This window comes from Camelina sativa, chromosome 12 (genome assembly GCF_030686135.1).
Source record: "Camelina sativa cultivar CO46 ecotype springtype chromosome 12, ASM3068613v1".
In the NCBI taxonomy this organism is placed as follows: domain Eukaryota; kingdom Viridiplantae; phylum Streptophyta; class Magnoliopsida; order Brassicales; family Brassicaceae; genus Camelina; species Camelina sativa.
This window is the reverse complement of record NC_141891.1, coordinates 27,660,177-27,673,082: the sequence shown is the minus strand read 5'-3', so window position 1 is coordinate 27,673,082 and position 12,906 is coordinate 27,660,177. Positions and strand designations below refer to the sequence as shown.

General features: G+C 38.4%; 2 protein-coding genes across 2 annotated transcripts; both read left to right on the top strand.

Moving 5' to 3' along the window:
* Nucleotides 1-269: 269 nt before the first annotated feature.
* On the top strand, nucleotides 270-2,730 carry LOC147930947 (uncharacterized). The gene is made up of 4 exons (XM_087477100.1): nucleotides 270-1,101; nucleotides 1,211-1,754; nucleotides 1,911-2,027; nucleotides 2,139-2,730. The coding sequence occupies exons 1-4, from the start codon at nucleotides 270-272 to the stop codon at nucleotides 2,728-2,730; spliced, it is 2,085 nt and encodes a 694-aa protein (XP_087333226.1).
* Nucleotides 2,731-9,634: 6,904 nt separating this feature from the next.
* On the top strand, nucleotides 9,635-10,489 carry LOC147930946 (uncharacterized). Its single transcript, XM_087477099.1, has one exon. The coding sequence runs from the start codon at nucleotides 9,635-9,637 to the stop codon at nucleotides 10,487-10,489; it is 855 nt and encodes a 284-aa protein (XP_087333225.1).
* Nucleotides 10,490-12,906: the final 2,417 nt, after the last annotated feature.

Here is a 12,906-nt window from a genome sequence, read left to right as displayed (position 1 = left end):
AATGAACGTTGACAGCCCCAACGACGGAGGCGGAGGTACGAACGGCTTTGTTTATGATGCACCCAAACAAGGCACCTGGGCCGGATTGGATGACCGCTTTTTTTTCCAGAAGGCATGGATGATTGTCAAGGAGGATTTGGTATCCATGGTTTATCGGTTTTTTGAGGAGGGGGTTTTTGATAAGAGTTTAAATCGAACGCATATATGTCTCATTCCAAAGGTGGCAAGGACTACTCGAATGGAAAAATTACGTCCGATTAGCCTGTGTAATGTGGGGGTATAAGATCATTTCTAAGATCTTGTGTCAACGGCCAAAATCGGTGTTACCAAGTCTTATTTCGGGGACTCAATCAGCCTTTGTTCCTGGACGACTGATCTCCGATAACATTCTGATTGCTCAGGAGATGTTCCATGGCCTCAGAACAAATCCATCATGTAAAGGAAAATTTATAGCAATAAAGACGGACATGAGCAAGACGTATGATCGGGTAGAGTGGGGTTTTGTTGAGGCTTTACTACAGAAAATGGGTTTTGCAGAAAAATGGATCTCCTGGATTTTATTTTGTGTTACTTCTGTAGAGTATAAAGTCCTCCTGAATGTTCAACCTAATGGTCTGATAGTGCCAGAGAGAGGGTTGCATCAGGGCAATCCCCTATCTCCCTATTTGTTTATCCTCTGTACGGAAGTGCCAATTGCTAACATTCGCAAGGCTGAGATGGATAAGCACATCACAGGGATTAAAATGGCTAATAAATGTCCGCCGATTACACATTTGTTGTTTGCTGATGATAGTCTGTTTTTCTGCAAGATTGATAAGGATCAATGTGGTGTTATTCTGGATATCTCAAAGAAATGTGAGGCTGTTTTGGGCCAGCAAATTAATTTCGAAAAATCCTCAATACAATTTGGGCACAAGGTTGACGAGGTAATAAAAAGGGAGGTGCAGGGGGTGCTTGGGATTTCTAACCTAGGAGGGATGGGTGCTTATCTAGGGATACCTGAGAGTTTGAGAGGGTCAAAAATGAAAGTTTTCTCTTTTGTTCGGGATAGACTTCAGAGTCGAACAAATGGTTGGACGGCAAAACAGCTATCACGAGGGGGTAAAGAGGTAATGATCAACTCTGTGGCTACTGTGGTATTGACCTTTGTCATGTCATGCTTCCGGTTGCAAAAAACAGTCACGTCTAATTTTTGTTATGCATTGGTTAGCCTGGGAGAAGTTATGTTGGAGTAAGCAGTTGGGTGGGTTAAGATTTAGGAATGTTGATGATTTTAACTCTGCTCTGTTGGCTAAACAACTGTGGTGGCTGATTGAGGCACCCGACTCACTTTTTGCACGGGTTTTCAAAGGCAGGTATTATCGGAATTCTAATCCTATGGATTCCATACGTTCTTACTCTCCTTCTTATGGGTGGAGGAGCATCGTTTCAGCTCGATCTTTGGTTAACAAAGGGCTTATTAAAAGAGTTGGCTCTAGAGAGTCCAATTCTATATGGAATGATTCGTGGATACCAGCTCAATCTTCTTTAAAAATTTCACATCTCGTTGATCGCCAAACTAATACTTGTCGCATGGATATGCTCCTTGAGCATTTTATTCCGGAAGATGCGGCTTTGATTGGGGCTTTACCTTTGGGTAGTTCTCAAAATGGAAGAGTCACTCGGTTTGCATTTTACAAATTCCAGGAAATAACAGTCAAATCAGGGTATGATACGGAACGCATGTCGAAGCAGAGGTTTTTTCAGGTTAATCGGTATGGGCCGGATATTACCCCTCTCCTAGCGGGAGTTTGGAAAGTGGCTTGTCCACCAAAGATTAAGCACTTTATGTGGCAAGTTTTATCCGGGTGCATTTCGGTTTCAGCGAATCTGAAAAGGCGGGGCATTGTTTGTGACTTAATTTGTGCTAGGTGTGGGGTTAACGAGGAAACCGTTAATCATGCTATTTTCTGGTGTCTGCCTGCTAGACAGGCTTGGGCTTTAGCTCAGGCACCAGTTGGACCAGTTTCCTTTCCTACGGACTCTCTGTATGCAAATGTGGATCATTTTCTGGGGTCATCCAATCCGGGTTCTCAAGTTGCGGCTTTCCCTTGGATCATGTGGTATATATAGAAGGTGCGGATTGCCCGCATTTTTAGAATATTAAAGCCAGAGGATGTCCTTGCGGTAGCGGTGGGCGAGGCGTCTACATGGTTGCAGGCGCATGCAGAGGATGTGGATGAGGTTTTATCCCCCACTCTCAACGTCCCTCGTTCTCCGGACCTGGGGAGTGTGGGCCATCTGCCTACTGTTTTCTCAGGTTATCGGTTTTTTGTAGATGGATCATGGAAAGCAGGTGATGATTTTGCGGGTGTAGGATGGGTGTGTTCATCCTTTCAGGAAGCTTCGACGACGAGGGGCACAACCAATTTCCGACATAGTCTTTCCCATTTGCATGCTAAAGTTGAAGCCTTTGTCTGGGCTTTGCGGTTCATGATTGGTCATGACTATCGAGATGTGGCTTTTTATACAGATTTCTCAGACATGGTGAAGATGGTGTCTTCTCCTCAAGACTTGCCGGACTTCAAGACCTACCTCGACGATATCAAGATGGACAGGGAGGAGTTTTCTTCTTTCTCTTTATCTTTAATTTCAAGAAATGCTAATGTAAGTGCAGATTCTCTGGCATGTCAAGTGTGTACCTCTCCGCATCCTGTTTTGTTTGTAGACGATTGTGACATCCCGATTTAAGAGACTTGCGGAGAGGTTTAAAAGAATTGATTTGGCCACCTATGACCAAAGTGCACTTATCTTTTCGGTCAAGGGTCCTGAGAGAACTCCAAAGTTAAGCGTACTTGAGCTGGAGTAGTCTGAGGATGGGTGACATTCCGGGAAGTGATTGTCGGAACTGTGCGAGTGAGGACAAAACACAGGGAAAGACCATGTGGTGATTTGTAGGGACGGTAACAAGTCATTAAAGCCTCCCGGACGTAGCAAACCGACCGTCGGATATGGATGGGCTCATGGGCCTAGTGAGAGGACGTGATGCCTATTAATAAAGGTGGGTTCATGGACTGGGATTGGACATGGGACCCACTAAAAGGTGGCTGTCGGGGTGTTACAAGTGGTATCTGAGCCGAACCCAGACGAGTGTGGAGTCGAGTGGGCTCACACCGTCCGGGGTGACAGTCTTGGTGCGGAACAAGAACGTGGCGATCTGTTAGTGGGGTGAATTGTGACACCCCGATTTCAGAGACTTGAAGAGAGGTTTAAAAGAATTGATTTGGCCACCTATGACCAAAGTGCACTTATCTTTTCGGGCAAGAATCCTGAGAGAACTCCAGAGTTAAGCGTGCTTGAGCTGCAGTAGTCTCAGGATGGGTGACCTTCCTAGAAGTGACTGTCGGAACTGTGTGAGTGAAGACAAAATACAGGAAAAGATCATGTGCTGATTTGTAGGGACGGTAACAAGTCTTTAAAACTTCCTGGACGTAGCAAACCGGCCTAGTGAGAGGACGTGAGGCCCATTAATAAAGGTGGGCTCATGGACTGAGATTGGACATGGGGTCCACTAAGAGGTGACGGTCGGGACATTACAACGATTTTCCTTCCTATTGGCTCTCATGAGCTGATCCCTTGTTATATAAAAAAATATATATATTACTACAATGTTGTTTTTTTATATCTAGTAACAACCATACAAATTTCCACCTATATAATTTTTCATTTAATTACTCACTTTTTTTTTTTCTTTTATCAATGTTTACCTCATTCCAGTCTCGAATTTCTTTAAGCAAAATTTTATTGAAAAGTTTAATTTCAAATTTTCATATATACATAATATATTCATCAAATCCAAATGGGAGACTAACAAACCAAAAGAAGCTACGTAAGACCATGGCCAGTGTAGCAACCCATATGGGTTGCTCAAAAATAAATAATCATATAATTAATATTAAATTAATCAAAGCAACCCACTAAGTACTTAATAAAAATTCATTCTTCCACTAGAGAAACCTTCATAGGTTTCTTAATCATTAAAATAATTTTTTTTTAACTATTGTTTATTAATTTGCAAATTTAAATAAATTTAAAATGGGAATTAAGTTATATAATTACTACTATTACATTTGAAAGGAAAACAAACATATTTTACAGAATTAGGGAATATTAAACATATTTTACAAAATTGGGAAAAATACACAAATATAAATTGTAATAGAAGAAACAGAGTACGGGAAGATAAATGAAATTCGTTCTACTGTTGGGTTGCACCAAATTTTTGCCAGATATGCTTAATTAAGTCTTTTTGAAGACGGTCATGCATTACTGGATCACGAACGTCATTTCGAATGGCCATCATATTATTGAGAATCGTTGGCCTATCTGTAGAAATTGATAAATCCACATGAGAAGTTCCACTTCCTTCTCCCTGATAAAACTCTGATGGATCGTAGAAACTGTATTCATGTCGTTCGTTTTCCACTATCATGTTATGCAATATGATACATGCTCTCATTATCTTGCCTATTTTTCCTTTATCCCAAAAAAGTGCGGGATTCTTGACGATTGCAAATCGAGCCTGCAATACTCCAAATGCACCCTCTACATCTTTTCGGCATGCTTCTTGATATTAAGCAAAGAGTTGGTTTTTTTGACCCTGTGGAAGTGTAATTGATTGGATGAAAGTTGTCCATTTGGGATAGATACCGTCAGTGAGGTAGTATGCCATTTTGTATTGCAGTCCATTGACAACGTAGTTAACTCTCAGAGCTCGACCCTCTAGTATATCATCAAACACTGGTTAGCGGTCCAAAACATTGATATCATTTAAAGTACCTGGTGGTCCAAAAAAGCATGCCAAATTCATAAATCTTGCAATGCCACAGCCTCTAGTACAATTGTCGATTTTCCAGATCCACGTGAATATTGTCCTTTCCATGCTGTCGGACAATTCTTCCACTCTCAATGCATACAATCTATGCTTCCTATCATTCCGGGGAAACCACGATATTCTCCAATATTCAGTAATCGTTGGAGGTCTTTTGCTGTAGGCCTTATGAGGTACTCATCTCCAAAAAGATTTACAACTCCGCCAATAAATTCTTCAAGGCATTTTTGTGCAGTGGTGTCAACGAGTCATAGATATTCATCCACTTGCATCTGTCGCACTTCCGTATGCCATCATACGAATAGCTGCCGTACATTTTATAAGTGCAGAAAGACTGAGCCTTCTAGTTGCATCTCGTTTTTGTTTGAAGTACGGGATTCCATTTTCAATACTATTAACAATACGCAAGAATAAGGATTTGTTCATTCTGAATCATAGACGAAACATACCTTGAGTGTAAGTCGGATGTGGCCTCCTTCCCGGTCTCTGTTAATGTGCACTCTTCTAAAAACTGGAGCTGGTGGCTCTTCTGTATGGGTGTATTGGTACTGAATCTCCTCCACTATACAATCAACTTCCTCCTCCACAATTTCATCAACTTCTTGATCAGAACTCCAATTTGACATTTTGTTGACAATATTGGGAATATACTTTTCAAAAGGTGTTTGGGTTTGGGGTTAAGTCTTTTTTTGGGTCTTGGATTTTGGATTGGTTTAGTGTAACCCAATGCTTAACGATTGTTGCTGATTTAAAAAAAAAAGTTTGCAGATTACACTCTGTGACATATATGAAGAACAAGAAAGAAAGAGAAAACAAAGTTGCTTGTTGCTGATAACAAGAAAGAACAATTGTTGCTGATTACACTTTGTGACATATATGAAGAACAAGAAAGAAAGAGAAAACAAAGTTTTCAAGTTTGCTTGAGGGAAAGATAGGATGAGAATGAGAGGATTAGTAAACAATATTGGGTTCGATATATATAGATAGAGTAAGAAAGACATCCTACTACTTGACAATGAAAACAACATTCACGGGTTACTAAATTACAAAGGGCATACTACTAAATTACAAAGGACATACTTCACGTGTTACACCACATTCACGGGTTAGAAAACCTTCACGGGTTACACCACAAAAAACAACAAGCTTGACTAACAGGTCCACCTTCACTAGAGTACAAATAGCTTCACATCTCACAGCTTCACATCTTGCCTGGACCCCAACAACCTGAAAAATGAAAAAGACTCCAATCAGAAACTGACCATATCAAAATCAAACCAAACATAACAAAAATCAGAACTAAAACATAGCAAAAATCAGAACAAAACATGTCACCTAAGTGTGTGTCAACATTTGATCAGTTAGCTTTACTCTGAGTGTGACTTGAGCCGGTGTAAGGTCAGCCTTGTTAAGGAGACTCTCAAGCAATCTCATTCTGCGTTTCCTATCTTTAGCCTCTTGTTCTTTATCCTTCATGGCTATAATCTTATCTAGCTTAGCCGCAGAAACATCCTCAACATCATTACTAACTGCAGGTTTCTTACCTTTCTTCTTCGAAGCTTTAACACCCAGAGGCTTCTGTTTATCACCATCATATGTTGAACTGGGTGAGTATGCTCCGTCTAAATCAAGCTTAGTCCTCTTAGTGCTTGAGTCCCCAGTGTTCCATTTCTGATCATGCTTGAGTTCTCTCTAACAATGCCCTAGAGTAAATGGCTTTTTCAGGTCATTCTTGTAAAGCTGATGATCCACAGATATCACATCATCTTCAGATTCTCCATTCTTCCTTCTTGCACTGGCTTGTGTGTAACACCCAACAAACTTTTTCACTTCACGGTTTATCTTGTTCCACCTAGCCTTACATTGCGACGGCCCTCTAATATTTGTACTCGATGCCCTCTCACTTGCTTGGAAATAGTCGGCAACTCTTTTCCAGAAGTAATCAAGCTTCTGCAAAGTACTAACAACTGGGTCTTTACTGGTATTTAACCAGGCACTTATGAGATTAATATCCTCCTAGGCACTCCACCTGGTCCGAATTCCTCTATCACCTTCTTCTTCATTCTCATCGACACTAAGGTTAATACATTCTTCGGTGACAGAAGGGGTGCTAAAGTGGACAGGCTGAGAAGAGAATTGGGGGATATATTCGATGACAGGCTGAAACGGTTACTAGAACCCATTGTTTGTGTAGTAGCGAATGGCTTATTCAAGTTGAGGATTAAGGTGAGGGTTAAGGTAAGGGTTAAGGTAAGGGTTTATATTGAGATAAATGTTTGTTAGACCGAGAAAGATACACTCGATATACACAGTGAAATTTTTTTCATGTTTGTAATGAGTGTTTACCAAAGAGATATACACTGTTCAGTATATCTCTAGGAGTAGAGAACTCAAAAAGATTGATTTAATCCTATTTTACTTGGGTTTAAAACTTGTACATATGGGAAATTTGTTTTCATCCAATATAGCTTAATCACAAAACAGACATGTGTATATATAACACTATATTTATATTTTTCAGAAAGCGTTTCAGCTTTTAGGTCCATCAAATCTTATCATATCTGATAAGATATGATGTTAGTGTTTAAAAAGTATTTCAAAAAGGATTGCTTAAAGTCAAGACAATATTCAAATACAATCATGGAGACAAGTTCATTTTCTTTTAAATAAAAACCAAAACAAATTTCAACCAAAAATGCTTCACTCAAAACACAACTAGATTATCCTATGGGATGACAAAAAAAAGGAGAATGTACCTGACTAAGGGAAGAAGGAGCTGAGTTAGCACAGACGTGTAGCTCTTCGCTTTGCTCCTTATGTAATGTTATCCTCTCCATGGCCAAGAAGCACCTACGAGAAAGAGACATGTTATTACAAAGTTGGGTAGGTACGTTGTCGGATCCACTACATAAGAAGCAACATGGTTAATAAGTAATTAAACACTAAACTGTAATTGTAAACAAAACAACAAGAAAAATTCGTAAGCATAACCTGTGTCTGTGTGTGATCCGCACCCACGCTTTGGAGGAGAGAAGATCCCGTGAAACCCACAGCAAAGAACAAGAGAATTGGTTAAAAAAATAAAAGTATGTTGAACTCAAATAAAGAGTGAAGGATGATTGAAACAATACCTCAAGGGGTTCTTCTTCTTCTTCTTACATGTTTACCTCTGCACCAGCAACGAGCACACAGATTGAACGAGAGAGCCTGCAACATACAAAAAAAAAGGGATTGCATCAAATCAGCTTAATCTTTGTCACTTAAAAGAAAAAGAGCGGTGATTGCAAGAAAGACTTCTCTTTACCTCGGCACCAACAGCTAGCAAGAGACAACTGTTGTCCTGCAACCATCTCGGAGCTACTCCTGCTGCATAATATAACAAATAAGAAGCAGCATGGTTAAACAAAAAACTAAACACTAAACTATAATTGTAACCAACACAGAAACAAAATTTTAAAAGCATAACCTGTGTGTGATCCACACCCACACTTTGGACAGAGAGAAGATCCCACAGCAAAGAACATCAGAGAGATCCTAAAACACAAGAGATATAAAAGTAAGTTAGACCAGAATCTATCGGTTAATTGCTAACAATAAGCAACAACGATGGTGTGAAGTGAGGAATAGAGACCAAATTATATATACATAATGCAAAGATGTACCAACCTCTGTTAGAGATTAATTAAGAGCTCAGATTAATCTTGTTAAAATCCAAGAACACTACAAAAGAACCAGCAAAGTAAAGACATAAGCTAACCATCTCTATCTTACTAAATCACACACAACAAGAACCAACTCGAATTCAAAACCACCACTCGCTATGTTCAAGCTCTAACCATGATTGAATCATAAAATTTCAATGGTCAAAAATCTGATCAGATCCAGAAATTTTGAGATGTGAAAGATACATTTAACCTTGTTACAGAAAGGGCAAGCCTAGTACTGATACATAACAACTTCTTTAGGATTAAACTTGTGAGCCATTTAATTAGCGTGAACTTCGTGACCAAGAGACGATGCGGCGGCGGCATAGAAGAACACCATCCCAGCGAATCCACCGGCAAAAGAAGGAGTTGAAATCTTCAGAAGACCGCTGAATCTTCGGGTGATAGGTTTGGTCCACGAGATTATTGTAATCGCCATGGATTGAGCGAGCCGTAGATGGATTGCGACGGAGGCTGAGATTGTAAAACTCAGCAAGTCCGGTGACTCTCCTCATAGCTTAGTGCGGATATGTGATTGAGATCTAGATCTCGAGATTTGTCTGCTGGTTTTGTTGTGTTTTTCAAGCAAGAAATCGATTCGCCGTTTGTCGAGAGAGAGTAAAGAGAGAGATTTGGGAAAAGAAGAAAATGAGAGAAAAAAAACTGTGTTTTATATTTAATCGAAATCCAATTAGAAATTGACACGTACCGTGTCTTCACGGTTCCTTCCGATACTCTGTAGGGCAACTGTTCTACTAATTTGTGGGCCAATTCTTTTAATTTTTCTTTTCTTTTTGGCTTAGAAATGGTCTGAGTACCCCAAAAAAACTGCACTGGACATGCTCTAACAATTAAGACTATGTTATTTTAAAACACTAGGGAGGAGACCCGCGCAACGCGCGGGATTGTTTTTTAAATTATAGGTTACGGTTCTTTATTTATTATTATATTTTAGAAGTTGTTGATTTTATGTACATTTTTGTATTAATTTTTCAAGTGGCTCAAAAACATATGGAATCGACCTTGCCCCCCAAAAATCAGATTTTTCCTCTGGAAAGCTATGAAGAATGCTCTCCCAACTGGTCAAAACCTGCGAACCAGAGGGATTAATTTGATTGCCTCTTGTCCGCACTGTAATGCTGAGGAATCGACCCTTCACCTTTTGTTTCATTGTCCTTTTGCAGAAGAAGTGTGGAGATTCTCACCTTTCAAGACTCCACCCAGGTCACCCCTGATCGAGACCCTACAACAAGGTTTTGAGACATGTGTTAGGCTTACTTCATTACCCCCTTGTGGATTAGGACCGGGATGTCTTGCATCATGGATAATGTGGTTCTTGTGGTATGCCAGAAACAAAAAGATTTTCAAAAACAGACATCTCTCCAGATCTGAGATCCTTACCCTTGCAGTCGCATCGGTCAGAGAATGGAGTGAGGCACAGATTATTCTACCACCATCTCTACCATCACATCAGATCCGAGTAACTCTAGTTTACCGGTTGGACACAGTCCAATGTTTCTATGATGCCGCTTGGCGAGAGGAATCAACGGAAGCTGGATTTGGCTGGATCTTCGCTGATAGAGAATCCCTCGCAGAAACCCAGGCAAGCTCTACGGGTTCCAACATCTCCTTCCCCCTCATGGCAGAAGCTTCGGCTCTGCTTTTGGCCACCACCCAGGCCCTGGATCTTGGATTCAAAAACGTTAGTTTCGCTTCTAATTCACTTTTGCTGATCAAAGCTCTCAATTTGGAGGTTTCTTTCAAGGAGCTTCACGGGATTCACCATGACATCCTCTACTTATCTCGTCGTTTCGAGTCTGTATCTTTTGTGTTTGTTCCAAGGGAATTGAATAGGAAAGCTGATGTGTTAGCAAAATCGGCTTTACTATCCCTATCAACTGTACCAGGCTTTTAATTAACGAATGAAAACCGGTTCGTGACAAAAAAAAAAAAAAAGAAAAAAAGAGGCTTTTAGAAAATGACATTTTTAACCTTTTGTTTCTTTCTTTATGTATTATGTATCCACATAAAGACAAATTGGTTTTTAAATTTTGAGCCTAATAAAAATCAGCTCAATAACAAAGGTATGTTTGAATAATTGATGAATTTTATACTTTTTATTTTTTTAAACATGACCAAAATAAAAATCTAAAAAAAAAATTATCTTTACAAATTAATAAATCTTTTTTTAATAGATTTATGTGTTTTGAATTTTAGATGTGTAATTGATTTTTGAGAAATATCCTAAACAACACTAAAACATGTATTATCAAGATCATTATTAGACACAATACAATATTTCAAACTAATTTTTAGAAATTTCATAAACTTCCCAAAATTTTTAGAATTATTTTTTTTTTTAGTTTTGAGTTCTCCATTTTATATTTAGGTTATAGTTTTGAAGGAATAGGGTTTAGTATTTATAGTGTAGGGTTTAGTTTTGAAAATTTATTTAGATAGTATACCAATCCCAAATGGTACACTAAACCCAGATGGTACACCCAACCCAGATGGTACACCCAACCCAGATCGTACACCAAACCCAGATGGTACACCAAACCCAGATTGTACACCAGAATAACATTATTTCACACATTACAATATTTTAAGTTCATTTTTAGATTTTTTTTTAGTTTTGCATTCTCTATTTTACATTTAGGCTTTAGTTTTGAACGGATAGGGTTTAGTATTTAGGGTGTAGGGTTTGGTTTTAAAAATTTATTTAGATGGTACACAAAACCCAGATAATATACTACACCTAGATGGTACACTCAACCCAGATTGTACACCAGAATTACAGTATTTCACACATTACAATATTTTAAAGTTAGTTTTTAGATTTTTTTTTGGTTTGAGTTCTCTATTATACATTTAGGGTATAGTTTTGAAGGGATAGGGTTTGTAATATATATTGTAGGGTTTTCATTTAAAAAAAACTAATTAGATAGTACACTAAACCAATATGGTACACCTAACTTAGATGATAAATCAAATTCAAATGGTACACTAAATGCAAATGGTACACCAAATCCAGATGGTATATTAGATCTATATGATACACCAGATTCAGATGGTACACCAGACCTAAATGGTACACCAGATTCAGATGGTACACCAGATTCAGATGGTACACCAAACCCAGATGGTACACCATACCCAGATGGTACACCATAGCCAGGTGGTACACCATAGCCAGGTGGTACACCAGACCTAGATGGTACACCAGACCTAGATGGTACACCAGACCCAAATGGTACACCAGATTCAGATGGTACACCAAAGCTAGATGGTACACTAGATTCAGATAGTACACTAGACCCAAATGATATACTAGACCCAGATAGTACACCAGAGTCAGATGGTACACCATACCTAGGTGGTACACTATACCCAGATGGTAAACAAGACATAGATGATATATTATACTTAAATGGTACACTAAACCCTGGTTGTACACTAAACACATATTATATAATTAACCCAGATGGTAGACCAAAATAAAACTAAACCCTGTTTTTAAAATTTTAGAGTGCTAAATTTGAAAATAAAAATAATTTAATGTTATTTAAAAGAATTTCTTAAATTTAAGTGGACTATTAAACATTAGATTTTTTATCAAATACCTCAAAATCTGGTCCCATATACATAAAATTTAATCTCTCATTTCCTTTAAAATTGGGACAACAAATAAACTCTCTTTTTTATGACACATAGTCATGGGTATATTGGTCTTTCTATTTGTTTTTGTCTCATAATCTCTCTCACAAATTCTCTTTCTCACAAAAGCTAAAAAGTGTCTATTCTTCAAATTTTTAACAAAAACTGCCTACTTTTCTAATTACTTTTCAAAAAGTGTCTAATACACTAATGGACTCATCGATGGCAGATTTTAGTGATGCATTTAAGCACCTTAATCGTGGGAATAAGTTGATGAGAAACTTAGCATTTGTATTGTCTAGATCTATAAAATATCATAGCCCTTGCAAAAAAATAATGGTGATTTCCGGAGCGAACCGAACGGATTTTTGTCTCTTGTGAACTGAACATTTCATCTTGTGATGGGTTTTTTGGGTCATGTGATAGACTTTACAATTTACATTTGTTAATTGGGATTTTTATTTGGTCTAACTCAAGTCACATGTGTTATTACATAAACACTGTATTTTAAATTGACATGTTATTGGGCTATTGAGATATTATAAACTTTGTTTTTAAGATTTATATGTTATTGGGCTGTTGAGATATTGCTTTATGGGCTGAAAAAAATAAATTATGCCGAAATGGAAGATGATGTGGATAGCTTAGAATGAGAGAAACTCCCTAATTATATAT